The 22,096-nt window shown below is 38.7% G+C and overlaps 1 protein-coding gene across 1 annotated transcript in view; it reads right to left on the bottom strand.

Annotated features, from left to right (window-relative positions):
• TRIM69 (tripartite motif containing 69) overlaps nucleotides 1-22,096 on the bottom strand; it is a 57,701-nt gene that overhangs the window by 13,219 nt on the left and 22,386 nt on the right. The window contains exons 2-6 of the mRNA XM_025998367.2: nucleotides 6,380-6,856; nucleotides 5,450-5,545; nucleotides 2,655-2,888; nucleotides 1,676-1,698; nucleotides 1,475-1,599 (exon numbers count right to left, since the gene is read on the bottom strand). Of these exons, the coding sequence (XP_025854152.2) occupies nucleotides 1,475-1,599; nucleotides 1,676-1,698; nucleotides 2,655-2,888; nucleotides 5,450-5,545; nucleotides 6,380-6,706 (805 nt within the window). The 5' untranslated portion in view covers nucleotides 6,707-6,856. The remainder of the gene's footprint in view (nucleotides 1-1,474; nucleotides 1,600-1,675; nucleotides 1,699-2,654; nucleotides 2,889-5,449; nucleotides 5,546-6,379; nucleotides 6,857-22,096) is intronic.

Below are 22,096 nucleotides of genomic sequence, written 5' to 3'. Positions count from 1 at the left end.
GTTAATCAGTTCTTTAATTTGAATGTGTGTGGTTTTTAAATTGATCCAGTACTTGAGGGGCAACTATCAGTCAAAATCAGTTTGGGGAATAAGCAAAATGAGGGGGCAGGTATCTATACTAGATGTGGTCTGTTTTTAAATATTCAGAGAAAGATATGAAGACTATTTATGACGATTCTTTTTTTTTTTAATTTTTATTTACTTATGATAGTCACAGAGAGAGAGAGAGAGAGAGAGGCAGAGACACAGGCAGAGGGAGAAGCAGGCTCCATGCACCGGGAGCCCGATGTGGGACTCGATCCCGGGTCTCCAGGATCGCGCCCTGGGCCAAAGGCAGGCGCCAAACCGCTGCGCCACCCAGGGATCCCCCCCTTTTTTTTTTTAATTTTTATTATTGTTTGGTTTTTAATCAGTGACTTGAGTACGATATAATTATTGCAATAGGAATTTAAAGAGTATTAGTCCTACATATGTTGGGAAATGTGTTGGAGTGTGCTGTTGTGAAACTGAAGCTGTGGTTAAAGTACTCTATGTTGCTCTGTCATAAAAACTAGTCCTGTTGCATGATGTATGTGATTGCTAATCATTTTTCTCCCTCTTTACAGCACAAATAAGGGTTTGGGTTCTAAATTCATTAAAAAAAAAACTCATCAAATTGTACACTTAAAATTTGTGAATTTTATTCTGTGTTAATTAAACCTCAGGCTATGTAAATAGTAAAGCTGTGTTTTCAATGTCAATTGCTTGGAAAATTTGTTAACAGGAATAAATTTGTGATTTTCATTAAATCAGTAACTACAAACAATAATAATAATGAATCTATATAAATTAAAGAACATATTTTAAAAAACTTTATTTAGAATTTTATTTCTATAAATATTATTTAGAACTTTATGTTCTTGAATTGCCATGTGTGTTCTTTTGTCCTGCTGAGTCCCTTGGTATCTGCAGGATGACAAAAACTTGTGTCCTTATTAGGCACATCTATAGAAATTATTGATTTTCTTTTGAAGTACTAAAGATCTCTAAACATTTTCCTAAAATGTTATATTCTACGTTATGAACATCAAAAACAAGAAGATCTATAAGGACTCTATTACATGCAAAAGGTATATATAGTAACCTCCTCATTCAGGGCAGAGAAGCCCCAGGGATTTATAGAACTGATTTAGAAAAACAGGATAAAATAATTGGTTGTCACATTTGATAGAACAATGAAACAAAATCATAGGCTGAGAAGTAATTCTCACATAAGACTCTATTTACCAGTGAAAAGTCATAAATCCTTGGGTCATAGTACCAGGAGAAATTCAGTCATTCTGACTGAAGTCATACCAGTCTTCTTTTGGTTAAACTCTACCCTTCCCCTATCCCAGACTCTAAAGTATTAATTAGGGCCACAGAAGAGGTCCCACAGAGGGAACATAGATTAGGAGCCCCAGGAACCAATAACTAAACTACTGCCCACTGATACCTGGAGAGACAGAGGACTGCATTTCCCTCCACATCATGTATTGGATGGGACCTTTGTATAGTCCTGGGTTCAGCTTTCTGGAGATAAGCTCTCTGGGCATCAGTACCCTCGTTCCTTGCTCCAAGCTGCAGGGAACATAAATCATTCTAGACATCCTCCACAGACAAAGGAAAGGTATTAATACCATACAGAAACACTTACCTATCCAAAAGAGATGTGATATCCTAGAAGAGGAAAGGAGTAATAAAGAAGTTAGATGCCTGCTTATCAACACCAGAAATTTATTTGGTGATACTGGCCACAACCAGAATTTGATCATCAATACTGGGATCCTGTGCAGAAGTCCCCATTCCATCACCGCCAACTCCTCCCACTGTCCATATGCCTTTCTGATCAGTATCCTTCATCTAACCTGAGATAAACTGGCTTTATCTTACTTTGGTTTTCTAGAGTTCCCTTTTACATGGAATAAGAGAAATTAATAGGTGGACTATTTCTAGCTATACTGCTACATGGTTTCAAGAAAAACACCATAGGTCTTTCAGCCCAAAGCCACTTTTCCTTAGTCTGGCTAAGTAAACTTATGAGTGCTGAGCTGATAATTAATGACACTTTAGAGGTCAGGCTTCGAGTAGTAACAACTGGCAAACACCTTTCAAACAGGTCAATTAAGGGATTCCTGGGTGGCTCAGAGGTTGAGCGGCTGCCTTAGGCTAAGGGCGTGATCCTGGAATCCCAAGATCCAGTCCCACATCAGGCTCCCTGCATGGAGCCTGCTTCTCCCTCTGCCTGTGTCTCTGCCTCTCTCTGTGTGTCTCTCATGGATAAATAAATAAAATATTAAAAAAAAAACAAGTCAATTAAAAGCCAGTCTAAGGTACAACTCAGGTTGCAACATTCTTATTTTTGAGAAATAAACCCTCAAAATTCTTTTTGAAAAAAAGATTAAAATATTAATAGATGCCATTATTAATGGCGTTTATTATCCTTTTTAGGAGAGTGAAAACAAAGCTTCCTATTGACTGTAAGGCAAAAGTAGCCTTCTGCTCTTCTCCCAGAAAGTCTTAAAAGCACTAAAGTAGGTTTCTTCCCCCTTCCCAATGGGTAAAGCTGCTTCTACATCTTTCCAACCTTCTTCCCCTGCTAGTGTACCCATAATTATGTTGATATGGAGTCTCACTTTGAGAAAGTCGAAGGGATTCTGCTGTTCCATTCGTGCCTGGATGCTCACCAACATCTCCTTGGCTAGGAGACACTGTTCTTGAAGCTGGTTCAGATTCAGCTCCATCTCCTCATTCAAGGCTTTCCCCTCTTCTCGGAGATCATTTAAAATGTTCTTTTCTTTGCTGTGCAGGAACTGATGTAGCTTTAGAAACTCCAAGGAGATGTGTTGCTGCAGATGTAGCTTGTTTTCCTGGAAACCTCCATGATCATCACCATGGTAATTACTGAGACTAGCACTTGGGGTTGGGGACCCATACCACTACTCATATACCATAACAGGAAAATGCATTAAAATGGTTCAACCATACTAAGCAGAGTTCTTTGGGAGACTTATTTTGTTTTTCTCAGTTTAATAGTTCAGGAATGAAATAGTCAAAAGTGATCTCTAGGTACCTATTGCAGTACCAAGGTGGTAATCAATCCCATAATAAATAAGGTTGTGGGGTTAATTAATTAATTAAACATCCTGGAATGAGTAATAGTATCCTCCTACCAGAGGTACAAACTAATGTCTGCCAAGTGATGCTGTTAGACTGGGGCCATCAGGAGGCTGAAGGAACTATTGTTACCTAGAAGACAGAGCTAGGGGGATGTCACTTCTGCTGCCAGGACACTATAGAAGAAGCAGGAGACGGGCAACGTCTGAAGCACTGAAATTAATAACTGTTCTATCCTTTCCTACGGTAACCACAATGTCCTGAGGGATGAACCATCTGACACCTGAGCTTCTCAGAACTTTATCCTCTTGATTTCTAGTGATCTCCACCTTTATCTACTCATTCTCTCAATCACACAGGATTTTATCATTCCTAGCAATTTCACTATCTCCAAAATTAACTTCTTATGCTCACTTAGGTACCTCTACTGTAACAATTATTGGTCTCATTGAAACCTCTTATTCATTGACCCCCTCCATTTCTGTTTATCATCTTCTTCTGTCTCCATGTCCCCTCTTATCCAGCTTGGATTCTGTGGTCCATCATTATAATGGAGGACCATTATAAAATTAAAATTCACTCTATCCTCTAGCTCACACTTTTCCAATTTTCCTTTTACCTATTTCATCACTATTTCACGTATTGGTTGGTTCTGTCTTTTTTAACCAAGCTCTAAATATTGGAGTTATTTGATATTCTGTCCTAGGCTCTTTCCCCTTCTCATTCAATATTCTCTTTCTAGGTAATATCCTCTCCTCACACAGATTTAAATCAGTCTCTTTGCTGACTTCTTATTCCCAGTCTAGATCAACTTCTGAGCTCTAGATTCCTGTATCCAACTGTCTATGACGTCTCTACTCGCCCTTCTCACATCTAATCAGTCACGACATCCAGGTCGTTTTTTTTTTTTAAATCTCCAAAGCTTATGCTGAAGCTGTTTATTTCTCTCTTTCTCTGTGTGTCTCTTGTCTAAGCTACCATCATCACTCTCTGGGATCACTGCAATAGCCTTCTAACCATTATCCTTATCATTGTCTCTCTTCTCATAGCCACTATACTCATATTTTCAAAATGAGATGAAATCATGTCCTATTTAAACCTCTTTAATGGCTTCTTACCACAGGAAGAAGTTCAAAATTCCTAATGTTATCTACAAGGGCCTACATAACTGGGCCCATATCTACCTCTTCAAGCTCATCTTGCCTCCCATGATCCAATTTTATTGGCCTTGTCTCTGTTTAACATAGCAACCAACTTCCTATCTCAGGACTTCTCCATATGTTCTTTGCTCTTCACAGAACATTATTCTCTAGGCTACTCTCTTCATATTCCCTTCAGTCAGTTCACTTGGCTAAGTTACTTGTCCTTTAATTCTTAATTTTTAATGGGTGATTTTTTTCAGAGAATACCCCTCCCCTAGCCTAGATTAATTCTTCACATATATTTATTATAGCACCCTTTATTTTCATTTATAGTAATTATCACAGTTGTCATTTTATTGCTATTAATGGGATTACTTAATCCCATTAATCTATCTCCCACTCTAGTGTAATATAGTATCTAGTGTAATGCCTTACTCAATAAATATTTTTTGAATGAATGAATGTTGACTGTAGTAGCTAAACTAGGAACTCTTAAAACAGAAACAACATTCTCTGGAAACATTATTTCCATCTATCCTTCTTTCCTTCATTGTACATATTTCTTATTCCAGATGCCAAAAGCCAGAGAAGACTCTCCCATAGAGTAATTATGAAAAAACAGAACTACCAATTTAGCCCCAAAACCTAGGGACTGCTTTGCCAAGTTTCTAACTAGGAATAACTAGTTTCTAACATTCCTAGGTTTATTTAGTTTGGAGGAAGCTAGAAAAGATCAAATTGGATGGTGAAAACCAGCAATCCGAGACACCTTAAATCAGAGGTAGCCTGGTTATAAACTCAAAGAAAAGAAAGGTATTTCTTTGGGCATAATAATCTTTAGCGGATTTTTCTGATAAATCCCTTATTTTGCCATATGTAAAGAGAAATATCAGACAGATCACAACCTCAAAACAATCACCTAGTGACTGAGCCATCAGAAGGATCAGCATGTAACAGAAAAGGTCAGTCTGCTCTCTCTGTTGATCATCCATTGAGAACTTATTTCACTGCTATGTTTCTTTCCACCTTACAGTGTCCGCTTTCTAATTCTATAGCCCAGGTGTCATTTAGTGTATTAATAATAATGTACAAGCACCTTTCTACCCATGTAGCTGAAGTTACAAGGAAGGTATTCCGGTTCAATCTCATAACCCCTCTACCCTGTTTCTCACCTTGTAAGCAGCAATAGCATCTTTCTGCATATTCTTCAGGGACTGAAGTTCCTTCAGGGTTGCCTCCAGTTGACCCTGATGGATGGTGAGCTCCTCCTGGGAATACCATATAGAATTATGGTCTACCATATAGAATTAACCACACTAACTTGGGAGATGAAGGGCCATAGGGACATCTCTCCTAAAGCCCCAGGGTATCAGGGAAAACAAAACAAAACAAAACAAAAAGCTCTTGCTGCAAACCTTTCCTTAACCCCTGAATTCCTGTCTCTTCCAAGAATTGTAAAGGAAATAACAAACAGCAGAAAAACTTAGTTTTATGCTATTAGCTTACTACAGAGGTTTGAAGAAGCTGACTCTACATTTTTTGCTGTAGTTGTACTGTTCTCACTATCTATACTTTTATTTATGTTGTTATCACTTAGAATATTCATTTCTTCCCTCTGCCCATTCAAATGCAGAGGATTTCCCATCTCAAGCTTTCATTCACCATACATCCCTTATTTCAGTATTCTCTAATCTTCTCTGAAATTCTAAATATTTACAAATTACAAATGTGACATTTAACTCTCAATAGTACACCATCTTGATTCTGTTGTTTTATTCATTTTAAATTTGACTAAATTTCAAGACTTTTGTTAACAAGAGTAATATCTTGTACATCCATATTCTACAGAGTGTCTAGCAGAGTCTTGTCGTGGCAGGGTATAGGTAAATATTTGATTGATTCAGGGAGTAGCCGGAGCTATTCCACTACTCCTTTCCTATAATCAGCAACTCGAGAGAAAGAGCTTTGCAGGATACGTTGTATTTTCTGAGCTTACTAATAATCATCTGAATAAAGGGGTGGGGTTGAAAGAGAGAAGAAACCCTACAAAAGATTTCTCTCAGCTTTCCTAAGACATTATTCAAGGCTCAGGCCTCACCTACCATGAAGAAACAGACAGCATCAGAGATCTGCAGGAAATCTTTAGACTGCTCCACAGACAGCCGAGCATCTTTGCATTGAAAGCAGATCAGTTTCCCATCTGGCTTACTGAATAGTTTTAGGTTCTCTCCATGCTCTGGGCACTGTGGATGGCCCTTGAGTAAGGGTAGCTTCTTAATCTTCTCTACCAGCTTCTCCAGTACAAGATTGAATGTACAGTTGCTATATTGACATAGCATCTTACACTCAGGACAGAATGTTTCCTTTGCTTGCTGCTTCCAAAAGTTTTGGATACAGGCCTGGCAGAAGTTGTGGCCACAGCTTAGCATCAATGGATCATGGAACCAGTCATTACACAGTGGGCAGTGTAGCTCCTTAGTAATGTCTTGTATCTGCACTTTAGAGGGTATTTGGGTGATCAGATCATGTACTTCACCATAGTTGCCTGGGTCGATGTTGGAGGAAGGTCTGGAAGATACCTTTGGAAAAGAACAACTAAAATGAGTTTCTCTTTCTTGCTGCCCATTTCGCCACTCCAAGATAGTGGGCTCCATTATTAAAGGAGCTGAGAATAGGTGCAGCCAGAATAAAAGCACCAGTCCTCCTTTTGAAAGTTACCTGATAAATTCATTGTTGTCTTTCTTTCTTTCTTTCTTTCTTTCTTTCTTTCTTTCTTTCTTTCTTTCTTTCTTTCTTTCTTTCTTTTCTTTCCTTCTCTCTCTCTCTCTCTCTCTCTCTCTCTCTCTCTCTTTCTTTCAGATTTTATTTACTTATTCGTGAGAGACACAGAGAGAGGCAGAGACAGGAGAAGCAGGCTCCAGGCAAGGAGCCTGATACAGGACTCAATCCGGGGACTCCAGGATCATGCCCTGAGCCAAAGGCAAATGCTCAACTGCTGAGCCACCCAGGTGTCCCAAATTCATTGTTTTCTAACATTATCTCTACTCTCAACACTATTTAAACTTTAATAGAGGGGATCCTTGGATGGCTCAGTGGTTGAGTGTCTGCCTTTGGCCCAGGGCGTGATCCTGGAGTCCCGGGATTGAGTCCCGCATCAGGCTCCTGGCATGGAGCCTGCTTCTCCCTTTGCCTGTGTCTCTGCCTCTCTCTCTCTCTCTCTCTCTCTCTCTATCTCTCTATGTCTATCATAAATAAATAAAAATAAATCTTTAAAAAAATAAAATAAACTTTAATAGAGAACTAAGGCAGAAGAAAGAGTACTCAAGAATGTTTTTTGCTGTACATCCATACCTCCACCCACTTTCCTCATGTATCAGTTAAAAGTTTACTTTCAACTTCTACTAGTTATTACCTTTTTATTTTGTTTTGTTTTCTAGATATCATGTACAACGAATTGGAATCAGTGGCAATCAGATTCCTCAGTGGCAGAATATCACCAATCATAATATCATCCAGGCTTTTCTCTCCCCCTTTTTAAGAACACATTACAGAAATAACACATATACAGAAAAATACAGATTCATGCATATAACTCAATGACTTTACACAAAATGAACACATCTGTGTAATCATCCCCTGATCAGGAAACAGACAACTACCAGCATTCGGGAAGTCCCCCGTATGCATGCTTCAAGTCACTCTCCCTCATCAAAGTTGGCCACTGTCTTGACTTCCAGCACTATATACTGGTTTTACCTGTTTTTGAGTTTTATATAAATGTAACCATGTACTATGTATTTTTTGTTGCTGACTTCTTTTATCAGTCTTACATTTGTGAGATTTTTATATATTATTCTATGCAATTGTAGTGCATTTATCCTCATTCCTGTATATAATATTACATTGTGTGAATATACCATAGTTTTTTTCTCCATTCTACTGTTGAAAGACTTTTGGGTAGTTACCAGTTTGAGGCTATTATAGTGTTGCTGAGAACATTCCAGTTCATGTGTGTGTATATATATACGTATATATATATATAGAGAGAGAGATTTGTTTTCTTTGTTCAACATAAGTTTTGAAATTCATCTGTGTTGATATACATAACTGAAACTCATTTTTACTTCCATACATACATACGTGTGTGTGTGTGTGTGTGTATTTCTCTTGGGTATATACCTAGGAGTGGGAGTAGGTCATAGGTTTGGCATATATTCAGTTTAGTAGATACTATCACACTGTTTTCTAAGTGGCTATATCAATTTACACTGCCACCACTGTTTTCCCATACCCTTTTGAATACTTAGAATAAGTATATTTACTTTCACCATTCTGGTGGGTATGCACCTGTACTGCACTGTGCCTTTAATCTGTATCTTTAATCTGTATTTGCCTGATGACTATGGATATTGGGCCCATTTTTCATATGTTAATTGTCCATTTTCATTTCCCTTTTTTTTTCATTTCCCCTTTTGATGAAGTACTTAAGTAGTGTCTGTTTATTCACAAGAGTTCTTTACATATTTTAGATATGAGTTCTTTATCAAATATATATATTACAAATATCTGTTTCCACTCTGTGGTTTGGCTTTTCACTTTCTTAATGATATCTTTTAATAAACAAAATGTCTTAATTTTTTAAAACTTTATGTTTAAATGGAACATAAATACAGAAAGCAGCATGAAAAAAATGCATAGCATATTGATCTATTAATACATGAATAGTCATGAAAGGAGAGAAAACCTTGCCAGCTAGCTACCCCAGAAGTCTTCTATATACTCTTTACCACCTATATGTTCCCCCCCATTCATGAGATTATTACTATCCTGAATTTTGTGTTAATCATTCCTTTTGTGGCCTGTTTTGATGCTATATAAACAAAATTGTATTTTATGTATTTGTGCCTTGCTTTCCTTGTTCAGCATAACTTTTGAGATTCATATGTGTTGATACATATAACTGAAAGTCATTCATTTTCACTTCCATATAATATTCTTTTTTAAAATTTTTTTTAATTGGACTTCAATTTGTCAACATATAGTACATCACCCAGTGCTCATCCCATCAAGTGCCATATAATATTATATTGATGAAAATTTACTCATTTTACTGTTGATAGTCAACTGGATTGCTTTGGTGTTTTGCCATACAACCAGTGTGACCATGAACATTCTTTCACATGCTTCCGTTATGTATATGCAAGGGTTTTTCTAGGTGGGTTTTTTTTTTTTAAGATTTTGTTTATTTATTCATGAGACACACAAAGAGAGAGAGAGAGAGAGAGAGAGAGGCAAAGACCCAGGCAGAAGGAGAAGCAGGCTCCATGCAGGGAGCTTGACACGGGACCCAATCCCAGGACCCCAGGATCATGCCCTGGGCAGAAGGCAGGCGCTAAACCTCTGAGCCACCCAGGGATCCCAAGGTTATTTTATGCTAAACCAACCTTTCTTTCCTGGAACTAACCCATCATGATCATGATATATTATTTATGTATTACTAGATTTGGTTTGATAATATTTTATTTAGGATTCAACCTTTATGTTCATGACTGAGATTGCTTTTAATTTTCTTAAACCATTCTTGTCTGGTTTTCTTATCTAAGTTATACTAACTACATAAAATTAATTGGGGAGTGTGCCTTTTTCTCTTCTCTGAGTTTGTGTAAAAATAATAGAATTATCTGTTCCTTGAGTATTTGGCCAAATTTCCAGCATAGCTCCTGGGACAGATGCTTTATTTTTTTATTTTGTATTATCTGGAAGTACTGATTTACTTCTTGAAAGTTATGGGATCATTTAGATTTTCTGTATTTTCCTGACACAGTTATGATAATTTATATTTTTCTGGGAATTTACTTTGCCTAAGTTTATAAATGTATTGGTATAAAACTATATTCTCTTACTATCTTTTTATTGTAAGATATAGATACATAAGAATATATAAAGCATTTATATATTTTTAAAATAATAATAACAAAGCAACACTTTGTAATTATCACCTGGGTTAAAAAGTAAAACACTGACTGCCAATACCTTCAATGACCCCTGTGTATTCTTTTCCAATTGCATGTGTTTCCTTTTTTCCTCATAAATAGCCAATATTCTGCTTTTTGAGTTAAACATTACTATACTTTTCTCTATTATTTCATCACCTATGATTGCATTCCTTAGCTAATATAGTGTTTATTTTTTCTTCTGTTTTGAACGTTACATAAATGGAATAAATTGAATTTATTATATATTATATATATGATATAATATATTCCATATAAATGGAATTATACTGTATGTGTATCTTTCTGTGACTTGTTTCTTTCATTTAACATTATGTTAAAGTCCATGGCAGGAATGTCCACAATAGCTAAACTGTGGAGGAGCCATGATGTCCTTCGACAGATGAATGGATATTACTCAGCCATCAGAAGAGACGAGTACCCACCATTTGCTTCAATGTGGATGGCACTGGAAGGTATTATGCTGAGTGAAATAAGTCAATCAGAAAAGGACAATCATCATATGGTTTCACTCATACGTGGAATAAGAAATAGTGAAAGGGATTATAAGGGAAAGGAGGAGAACTGAGTGGGAAAAATTAGAAAGGGAGACAAACCATGAGAGACTTCTGACTCTGGGAAACAAACAAAGGGTTGTGGAAGGGGAGGTAGGTGGGGGGATGTGGTAACTGGATGACGGGCACTGAGGAGGGAACTTGATGGGATAAGCACTGGGTGTTATACTATATGTTGGCAAATTGAATTTAAATTAAAAAATGTAGGACACTGGGTGGCTCAGCAGTTGAGCATCTGCCTTGCGCTTGGGGCATGATCCCAGAATCTGGGATCGAGTCCCACATTGGGCTCCAGTCTCATATTGGGTTCCCTGTGGAGAGCCTGCTTCTCTCTGTGTCTCTGCCTCTCTCTCTGTCTCCCATGAATAAATAAATTTTAAAAAATTTTAATGTAAATATTTAAAAATACATTATGTTACAATCATTATGTATAAAACATAAAAACGTTATGTTAATCATAAGATTAATCCATGGAGAACCCTTGCAGCTGTTCCTCTTCAATTATATATAGATTTCATTATGTGAATATACCACAATTTATGCATCCAGTCTCCTGTTAGTAGACATTCATTTCAATTTTTTTAAAAGATTTTAAAAATTTATTTATTCATGAGAGACACACAGACAGGCAGAGACACAGACAGAGGGAGAAGCAGGCTCCATGCAGGGAGCCTGATGTGGGACTCGATCCGGGACCCTGAGATCATGCCCTGAGCCAAAGGCAGACGCTCAATGCTGAGCCACCCAGAAATCCTTCATTTCAATTTTTTTGACTACTAAACACAATGCTTTTAATAATATTCTTGTATGTGTCCCTTTGAGAATATGTATAAGAGTTTCTCTAGAACCTATACCTAGAAATGGAATTGCTAGATCATGGGATATGCATCTCTTCACCTTTACCAAACTGTTTGCCAAAAGGAATGTAGCAGTTTACACTCTAGTAGCAGAGTATGAGAATTTTGGTTACTCCACAGCCTCATCAACACCTATTGTTGTCAAATTTTCTAATTTTTGCCAAACCAGAAGATGTGTAATGGTATCTCAGTAGAGCTTTAATTTGCATTTCTTAGATTACTAATGTAGTTTAATATTCTTTCACTAGTTAGTGGATCCTCTTTTGTTAAGAGAAGAAATGTCTGGTCTGTCTTTTGTTCATTTTTCTAATGAGTTGTTTTTTTCCTTACTGATTCAAATAAGTCCTCTGAATATTCCAAATACTAGTCCTATATTTTTAAGATTTATTTATTTATTTGAGAGAGAGAGACAGAGCCTTTCAAGCAGACTCCCTGCTGAGTGCAGAGCCCACCAAGGGGCTCAGTCCCACAACCCATAAAATCATCACCTGAGCTAAAACCAAGAGTCAGATACTTAACAAACTGAGCCACCCAAGCACCCCAATATTAGTTCTTTTTTTTATTATTATTTATTTTTGATAGTCATACAGAGAGAGAGAGAGAGGCAGAGACACAGGCAGAGGGAGAAGCAGGCCCCATGCACCGGGAGCCTGACGTGGGATTCGATCCCGGGTCTCCAGGATCGCGCCCTGGGCCAAAGGCAGGCGCCAAACCGCTGCGCCACCCAGGGATCCCCCAATATTAGTTCTATTTTGTATACCTGGGTGATAAATATCTCCTTCTATCTCTCAGTATATGGCTTGTATTTTCACTTCCATTATAGTATATTCCCATGAATAGAAGTTCTTAATTTTAGTGTAATTCAATTTATAAATACCTTCTATTTTATATTTTGCCTAGATTAAAGATGACCTGCCAGGGAATATTTATGTTTACTTCTTTTATTGGTTTCAAGTCTGTAGATCATATGGAGATTGTAAAGTGTCTCTTCCTGTATGAGGGCAAGATGTGGTTAAAAATTCTCTAGGGAGACTTATTTTTCATTCAGACCCCAGATCAAGATAGTTAGGATTCTTTATTATCTTTCTTTGCCACTCCTTCACCCAGGTTGTAGCTTTTCAGATGTCCCAGCTTTATTCAAGAGTCTCCAACTTCTTACTTGGTGCAAGTCTAAGGATTGTTAAATCTGAGTTTTCCTGAGTTTCAATAACTGTAACCTACCTCCATGCTTTTCAATTCTTTATTCTTTTCTTTGACCTTGGAATTTCTCTTTACTTTCTTGTACACTCCAGTATGCATCTCAAAGGATATCTGTCACATTTTAACTGGCATTTCTAGGTCTTTTATAGTAGTGGGTTTTCCAGGATAAATGGTTCACAGCAATGGTACCTGGCTGGCTCAGTCTAAAGAGCATGCAACTCTTGATCTGAGGGTTGTGAGTTTGAGTCCCCTGTTGGTGTAGAGATTACTTAAAAATAAAACCTTAAAAAAGGGTTGCTTGCTCCCTTCCCTTATGAATTGATGACTTTATTTTTTTTAGTGTTTTGCTTGGATTCATTTCACTTTATTTTTTTGTATATCCATATCCATTATAGGTTTTTGATTTGTGATTACCATGAGGTTCATATATAATACCCTATGTGCACAACACTCTATTTTAAGTTGGTGGTCACTTAAGTTTGAACACATTTTCTAAAATGACTACATTTTTACTCTGCCCCCTCCATGTTTTATATGTTTAATGTCATATTTGACATCTTTTTATTTTGGGTATCCCTTAACTAATTATTGTAGATATAGTTGATTTTATACTTTTGTCTTTTAATCTTCATACTAGCTTTGTCAGTGAATGATCTACTACCTTTATGTCTGCTTTTACCAGTGAAATTTTTTCTTTCATAATTTTCTTACCTCTAGTTATCGTCTATTCTTTTCTGTTTAAAGAAGTCCCTTTAACATTTTTTGTAAGGTCAGTTTAGTGGTGCCATGAACTCCTTTAATATTTATTTGCCTAGGAAATGTCTTATTTCTTCTTCAAATCTTAGTAATAACCTTGCTGAGATACTGTTTTTGGTTGTAGGGGTTTTTTCCTTTCAGCACTTTGAATATATCATGACACTGCCTTCTGACCTGCAAAGTTTCTGTGAAAAATCAGCCAATAGTCTTATGGGTATTTATTTGCATGTATCTAACTGCTTTTCTCTTGCTTTCTAAGAGTCTCTCTTTATATTTAATTTTTGACATTTTAATTATTGTGTGTCTATGTGTCTTTCAGTTCATCGTGTTTGGGACTCTGTGATTCCTAGACCTAGGTGTCTGTGTCCTTCCCTAGGTTAGGAAGTTTTCAGCAATTGTTTCTTTAAGTAAGTTATCTGCCCCTTACTCTCTCTCCTCCTTCTTCTGGGACTCCTATAATGTGACTCCTAGTATACTTGATGTTGTTCCAGAGGTCCCTTAACCTATCCTCATTTTTAAAAAGATTTATTTAAGAGAGAAAGAGCACATACACACAAGCAGAGGGAGGGGCAGAGGGAGAGGAAGAGAGAGAATCCTCAAGCAGACTCCCACTGAACATGGAGCCTGATGTGGGGCTCAGTCCCAGGACCATGAGATCATGACCTGAGCCAAAATCAAGAGTCAGCCAGTTAACCAACTATGCCACCTAGCCAGCCATCCTCATCTTTTAAAATCTTTTTTTTTTTTTTTTTTTAAGATTTCAGTCTGGGCACTTTCCATTAATCACTTTGTTCTTTCTTTTTTTTTTAATTTTATTTATTTATTCATGAAAGACACACAAAGAGAGAGAGCGTCAGAGACCTAGGCAGAGAAAGAAGCAAGCTCTGTGCAGGGAGCCTGATATGGGACTCAATCCCAGGACCACAGGATCACTCCCTGAGCCAAAGGCAGATGCCCAACCGCTGAGCCACGCAGGCATCCCCAAATTCCTAAGTTTTGTTTTTTTTTTTTCCTAAGTTTTAATATCTAATAAGATATATTGATAGAGGGACGCCTGGGTGGCTCAGCGGTTGAGCACCTGCCTTTGGCCCAGGGTGTGATCCTGGAGTCCTGGGATCAAGTCCCACATCGGGCTCCCTGCATGGAGCCTGCCTCTCTCTTTCTCTGTGTCTCTCATGAATAAATAAAATTTTTAAAGAAAGATATATTGATAGATACAACCCACACTGTTCTTTCTGATCACTGATTCATTTTGTATCCTCTGATTTGCTATTGCTTCTCTCTCATGTATTTTTTATTTCAGTTATTGTATTCTTTAGCTCTGATTGGTTCTTTTTATATTTTTTGTATCTTTGTTCAAGTTCTTACTGAGTTCATTCACTTTTCTTCCAAGTTCATTGAACATCTTTATGACCATTACTTTGAACTCTTAATCAGGTAGATCCCTTATCTCCATTTTGTTTAGTTCTCTTTCTGAGTTTTTTTTTTTTTTCTTGTTCTTTCATTGGAACGTATTTCATTGTCTTCTTATTTTGTCTGATTCTCTATGGTCAGCTACATTTCCTGTTCCTGAAGGTAGTGATCTTATCTGGCAGGCATCCTGTGGGGCTCAGAAGTGCAATCCCTCCTGGTCACCAGAACCAGGAACTCCAGGAGTGTCTCCTGTGTGAGCCACATGTGCCCTCCCATTGTGCCTGGGCTGCAACTGTTGTGAGCATGCTGGTGAGTGAGGCTGGCCCCCGCTATAGCTGCAGGGTTTGGCTATGACCATTACAGGTGTGCCAGTGGGTGGGACTGGCCCCCTTGCCTCCTAGGACAGAACTCATCCTGGCTGAGGCTACCTGTTTGGTATGGTGGTTGAGGGGCAGCCACTTTGGCGGAACATTTAATGAGGCAGATTGGGTATGGTGGGCCTGTAGGGGAATGCTGGAGCAGGGTGGTCAGTGCTAGCAATGTAGATGGAGAGTGTTAGAACTGGCACCTGCCAACATCAGGCCAACTTGGCTGAAGGAGGGCAAGAAAAATGGTGCCTAGTGCACTTCCTGGAGTAAATCCTACAGATCCTTGCCCTGTGAGCACACCCTAAACTTAGTAAGTATCCTTCACATATATTCCAGATGCTTTTTATATGTGCTGGGCCTGGTAGCAAGAGATTATGTGTGGGCCCATTAAGAGTAGAGTTTTGGCTTCTTTCTTTCTTTCTTTCTCTCTTTCTTTCTCTCTTTCTTTCTTTCTTTCTTTCTTTCTTTCAGATTGTATTTATTTATTTATTTGACAGAGAGATTGAGAGCAAGAGTACAAACAAGAGGAGCAGCAGGCAAAGAGAGAGAGGGAGAAGCAGACTCCCCACTGTGCAAGAAACCTGATGTGGGGCTAGATCTCAGGACCCTGGGATTATGACCTGAGCTGAAGGCAAATGCTTAACCAACTGAACCACCCAGGCGCACCCTGAGTTTTGGTTTCCTAAAGCTCTTCAGCTCTCCCAGAGTTAGGCTCCACTGATTTCAAAGCAAGATGTTATAGAGACTCATCTCCTCAGGGCAGATCCCCAGGCAGAGTGTGTGTGATGTGAGGCTTGACCCTCTCACTTCTCAAGGAAGACCTTGGTATCTGTGATATCCTTCTTCCTTGTGGGTCATGCACCAAGGTTTGGTTTCCAACCAGACTGCATCACTGCCCCTTCTGCCTTTCTCAGTGTGGCTTTTTCCTTATGTCTTTGGCTGTGGAAGAACTGTTCTGCTAGTCTCCAGGTCATTCTCTTATAGTTGCTGTATATGTGCTTGCAGACTTGGTGTGTCCATGGAAAGAGGTGAGCTCAAGATCTTCCTACTCTATGATCTTCCCCTCTAATCCCAAAGTAATACATTTTAAATCACAGAATTTCAGGCTTGAGTATATGAAATTTCTTTTTAAGTGTTGCTTTCCTTTTTTTTTTTTAATAAAAAAAAGATTTTATGTATTTATCCATGATAGACACACAGAGAGAGAAAGAGAGAAAGAGAGGCAGAGACAAAGGCAGAGGGAGAAGCAGGCTCCATGCAGGGAGCCCAATGCAGGACTCAATCCCAGGTCTCCAGGATTATGCTCTGGGCCAAAGGTAGGCGCTAAACCGCTGAGCCACCCAGGGATCCCCATAAGTGTTGCTTTCCTGACTCTATTCTAATCATATCAATTACATGACCACCTTTGTCTATGTATAAGGCTACTTCAGAGGAAGTTGTAAAAAACAAACAGGAAAAGAAGAGAAAAGGTTAGGCAAGATTCCTTTCCGGTGGGCCAGTTAGGACCCAGATTCTGACTGATTTCCACAATCCAGTCTTCTTACTGACAAGCAGATGTCTCAAGCTAGCAAATCTACTCTTATTTATTCTAGATAGACGCAGGCTTCCAACTCCAAATTCAGTGAACCAAGCAGGTGGTATAATTACCTAGTATTTCCCACCCCTCATTTTGAGAAGAGTACTCAGGAGAAAAATTCTTTCTCTGTAGTTCTGAACATTTTGGGGATTTGGGTTTTGGAAGCCAACAGAAGCTCCAGATGGAACTTTAAGAACATCAATCAATGAAACAGCAGTAGTCAGGAAAAGGATTAAATTGAAAAAGGAGGGATCCCTGGGTGGCGCAGCGGTTTGGCGCCTGCCTTTGGCCCAGGGCGCGATCCTGGAGACCCGGGATCGAATCCCACATCAGGCTCCCGGTGCATGGAGCCTGCTTCTCCCTCCGCCTGTGTCTCTGCCTCTCTCTCTCTCTCTCTGTGACTATCATAAATAAATAAAAAATTTAAAAAAAAATAAAATAAATAAATAAATAAATAAATTGAAAAAGGATCCCAGCCCTTCTTTTTTTTTTTTTAATTTTTTTTTTAATTTTTATTTATTTATGATAGTCACAGAGAGAGAGAGAGAGGCAGAGACACAGGCAGAGGGAGAAGCAGGCTCCATGCACCGGGAGCCCGACGTGGGACTCGATCCCGGGTCTCCAGGATCGCGCCCTGGGCCAAAGGCAGGCGCCAAACCGCTGCGCCACCCAGGGATCCCCCAGCCCTTCTTATTGATTGAAATGGTAACCATTGCATACAAAATTTTAATTTTAAGTACTAAATATAGAAGATTTAAAAAATTGAATTTAGGAGTGACATCACTAAAAAAGGCAGAATAGGGAACTCCAGGGAGATGTCCACAAAAACATATTAAACTTGCAAATCCTGTCAGAATCAACTTTTATAGAACTTTGGGATTTAGGGACACCTGGGTGGCTCAGTGGTTGGGCATCTGCCTTTGGCTCACGGCCTGATCCAAGCCTGCTCCCTCTGCCTGTGTCTCTCATAAATAAATAAATAAATCTTAAAAAAAAAAAAAAACAAAAAAAAACTTTGGGATCTAATCAAAAACTTGTAACTAGGGGAAAACTTAAGGAAGAAACTGCCATATGGCAGTAAGCATGTACTTACTACCATTTTAAATCGTTTTAAATCATTCACCTACCATTCTTCACTCCCCAAATTGTTGACAGCCATGAGAATGGTAGCTGAATTCTTGATGCAGGTTGCTAGTGCTGAGAGGGAGTATGAACCTTATTCTCAAAGAACTGTGGTTGTGTGTTCTGTTCTGCCTGCTAGCTATCTTGAGGACCAGAACAAGGGCTTGCCTTTATTTTGCCTACCGCAGAGTTCCCAGGGCTGAGGCAGCTTCCTTGGATTGCCTTTAATGAGGATATTTAAAGGCAAAAGAATTGGACACAGCAGTCTATGGGAAGAGAGGATAGTCAGTATAAGAAATAAACCAAAAAGCCTAGGAAGGAAGAAATTGGAAAGTAAGATACATGGGGAATAAGGGCTTTTAAAAGCTCCCATGTGGGGGTACCCGGGTGGCACAGTTGGTTAAACATCTGCCTTCAGCTCAGGTCATGATCTCGGGGTCCTGGGATTAAGTCCTGTATCAGGCTTTCTGCAGAGAGTGCCTGTCTCTCTCCCTCTGCCCCCTCCCCTCATTTGTATGCTTGCGCTCTCTCTCTCTCTCTTATATAAATAAGTAAAATCTTTAAATAATAATAAAATAAAAGCTCCCATGTATGGTAGGGAATTGAGAAGCGCCTGTGCATACCCAGGTCTGGATACCTGCTTTAAAAAAGGCCTGAGAAGACTCTTAAGTTTTAACCTCTCACTGTCCTTCAGGCTTCAAGTGAAGAGGAAGTAAAGACCAAGACAGAGTGTAAATGGCCTGGCTCAGGGTTCAAGAAGTGCCCCAACACAGAACCAATTAGAAAAGACTAGAAGAATACTTTTACTTTTTAAAAAGTCTCTTCTTGGCTCCAGGCATTTAAGGAAACTCTGTCAAACCACTAGCTGATCACTAATCTAATGGAACACAGGTTTCAGTGGCCACACAAGACAACATACATAAAAAAATAGTTCAGAAAAGTTACTAAGCAGAAAACAACCCCCAACAAGCAGCAACAACAAATAGCAGGAAGGGGGAAATGGACCTGTCAAGGAATAGTTTCTCTATACTATTCAAACTAAGTTGGTATCAAATCACACTTGATTGTTAGAAAGTTCAGATATTAAATGTAACCCCCTGGGTAACCTTTAAGGGAGAATACTAAATGTATAAAAAAAGAAATGAGGGACACCTGGATGGCTCAGCGGTTGAGTGACTGCCTTCGGCTCAGGGTATGATCCTGGAGTCCTGGGATGGAGTCCTGGGATGGAGTCCCACATCACGCTCCCTTCACGGAGCCTGCTTCTCCCTCTGCCTGTGTCTCTGCCTCTCTCTCTCTGTGTCACTCATGAATAAATAAATAAAACCTTAAAAAAAAGAAATGAAAAGAACCAAAATGGTGCACTAGGAAAAAACCAATTTGCAGTAATAGAGGAGTTTAGAAACAAAAAGATATCATGTGTGGAAATTGAATAGCAAAATGATAAAATGAGTCTTTCCATATCAGTATTGACTTTATATGCAAATGTCTTAAACTCTGATTAAGAGACAGAACTTGGGAGAATGGACAAAAGAAACATGATTGAACTATATGCTGTCTACAGGAGACTCACTTTATGTGCAAGAATGCAAATAGGCTAAAAGTATAAAGAATAGGAAAGTATATTTCATACAAATATTTACCAAAAGATAGATGGGAATAGTATGGCAAATATTAAGACAAAAACTTATGGCGTGTGGTAAAATGCAGTACTCACAGCTAAATTTATAGTGATAAACACGTACATTTAAAAAAAGACCACAAATCAATGACCTAATTTTCTACCTTAAAAAACTAAAAAGAAGAAGAAGGAAGAGGAGGAAGGGAGAAGGAGGGGGAGGAGGATTAATGATTTTAGAAAGGAGAAAGAAGACTGAAATAACTAAAATCAGAAATGTAAGTGGGGGCGTTACTATAGAACCTTAGAACTAAAAAAGAATTATAAGAGAATACTATAAACACTTGTCTACCAACAAATTGGATAACCTAGATGAAATGGAAAAATTCCTAAAAACACATAAACTACCAAAACTGACTCAAGAAAAAACAGTAAACCTAAATAGACCTACAACAAAAGATTAAATTAATAATCAAGAACCTACTAATAGGGATCCCTGGGTGGCTCAGCGGTTTGGCACCTGCCTTTGGCCCAGGGCACGATCCTGGAGTTCTAGGATCAAGTCCCATGTCAAGCTCCCGGCATGGAGCCTGCTTCTCCCTCCTCCTGTGTCTCTGCCTCTCTTTCTCTCTCTATGTCTATCATAAATAAATAAATAAATCTTTATTTATTTTTTTTAATTAATTTTTATTGGTGTTCAATTTACCAACATACAGAAAAACACCCAGTGCTCATCCCGTCAAGTGTCCACCTCAGTGCCCGTCACCCATTCCCCTCCAACACCCTCCCTCCTCCCCTTCCACCACCCCTAGTTCGTTTCCCTGAGTTAGGAGTCTTTATGTTCTGTCTCCCTTCCTGATATTTCCCACCATTTCTTTTCCCTTCCTTTATATTCCCTTTCACTATTATTCATATTCCCCAAATGAATGAGAACATACACTGTTTGTCCTTCTCCGATTGACTTATTTCACTCAGCATAATACCCTCCAGTTCCATCCACGTTGAAGCAAATGGTGGGTATTTGTCATTTCTAATGGCTGAGTAATATTCCATTGTATACATAAACCACATCTTCTTTATCCATTCATCTTTCGATGGACACCGAGGCTCCTTCCACAGTTTGGCTATTGTGGCCATTGCTGATAGAAACATCGGGGTGCAGGTGTCCCGACGTTTCATTGCATCTGAATCTTTGGGGTAAATCCCCAACAGTGCAATTGCTGGGTCGTAGGGCAGGTCTATTTTTAACTCTTTGAGGAACCTCCACACAGTTTTCCAGAGTGGCTGCACCAGTTCACATTCCCACCAACAGTGTAAGAGGGTTCCCTTTTCTCCGCATCCTCTCCAACATTTGTGGTTTCCTGCCTTGTTAATTTTCCCCATTCTCACTGGTGTGAGGTGGTATCTCATTGTGGTTTTGATTTGTATTTCCCTGATGGCAAGTGATGCAGAGCATTTTCTCATGTGCATGTTGGCCATGTCCATGTCTTCCTCTGTGAGATTTCTCTTCATGTCTTTTGCCCATTTCATGATTGGATTGTTTGTTTCTTTGGTGTTGAGTTGAATAAGTTCTTTATAGATTTTGGAAACTAGCCCTTTATCTGATATGTCATTTGCAAATATCTTCTCCCATTCTGTAGGTTGTCTTTTAGTTTTGTTGACTGTATCCTTTGCTGTGCAAAAGCTTCTTATCTTGATGAAGTCCCAATAGTTCATTTTTGCTTTTGTTTCTTTTGCCTTTGTGGATGTATCTTGCAAGAAGTTACTGTGGCCGAGTTCAAAGAGGGTGTTGCCTGTGTTCTCTTCTATGATTTTGATGGACTCTTGTCTCACATTTAGATCTCTCATCCACTTTGAGTTTATCTTTGTGTATGGTGAAAGAGAGTGGTCCAGTTTCATTCTTCTGCATGTGGATGTCCAATTTTCCCAGCACCATTTATTGAAGAGACTGTCTTTCTTCCAGTGGATAGTCTTTCCTCCTTTATCGAATATTAGATGACCATACATTTCAGGGTCCACTTCTGGGTTCTCTATTCTGTTCCATTGATCTATGTGTCTGTTTTTGTGCCAGTACCACACTGTCTTGATGACCACAGCTTTGTAGTACATCCTGAAATCTGGCATTGTGATGCCCCCAGCTATGGTGCTTTTTTTTTTAAATTCCCCTGGCTATTCGGGGTCTTTTCTGATTCCACACAAATCTTAAAATAATTTGTTCTAACTCTCTGAAGAAAGTCCATGGTATTTTGATAGGGATTGCATTAAACGTGTAAATTGCCCTGGGTAACATTGACATTTTAACAATATTAATTCTGCCAATCCATGAGCATGGAATATTTTT

Source organism: Vulpes vulpes, chromosome 15 (genome assembly GCF_048418805.1).
Source record: "Vulpes vulpes isolate BD-2025 chromosome 15, VulVul3, whole genome shotgun sequence".
Lineage (NCBI taxonomy): Eukaryota > Metazoa > Chordata > Mammalia > Carnivora > Canidae > Vulpes > Vulpes vulpes.
Note: the sequence above shows the minus strand (reverse complement) of the source record. Positions and strands in the feature narration are given on the sequence as shown.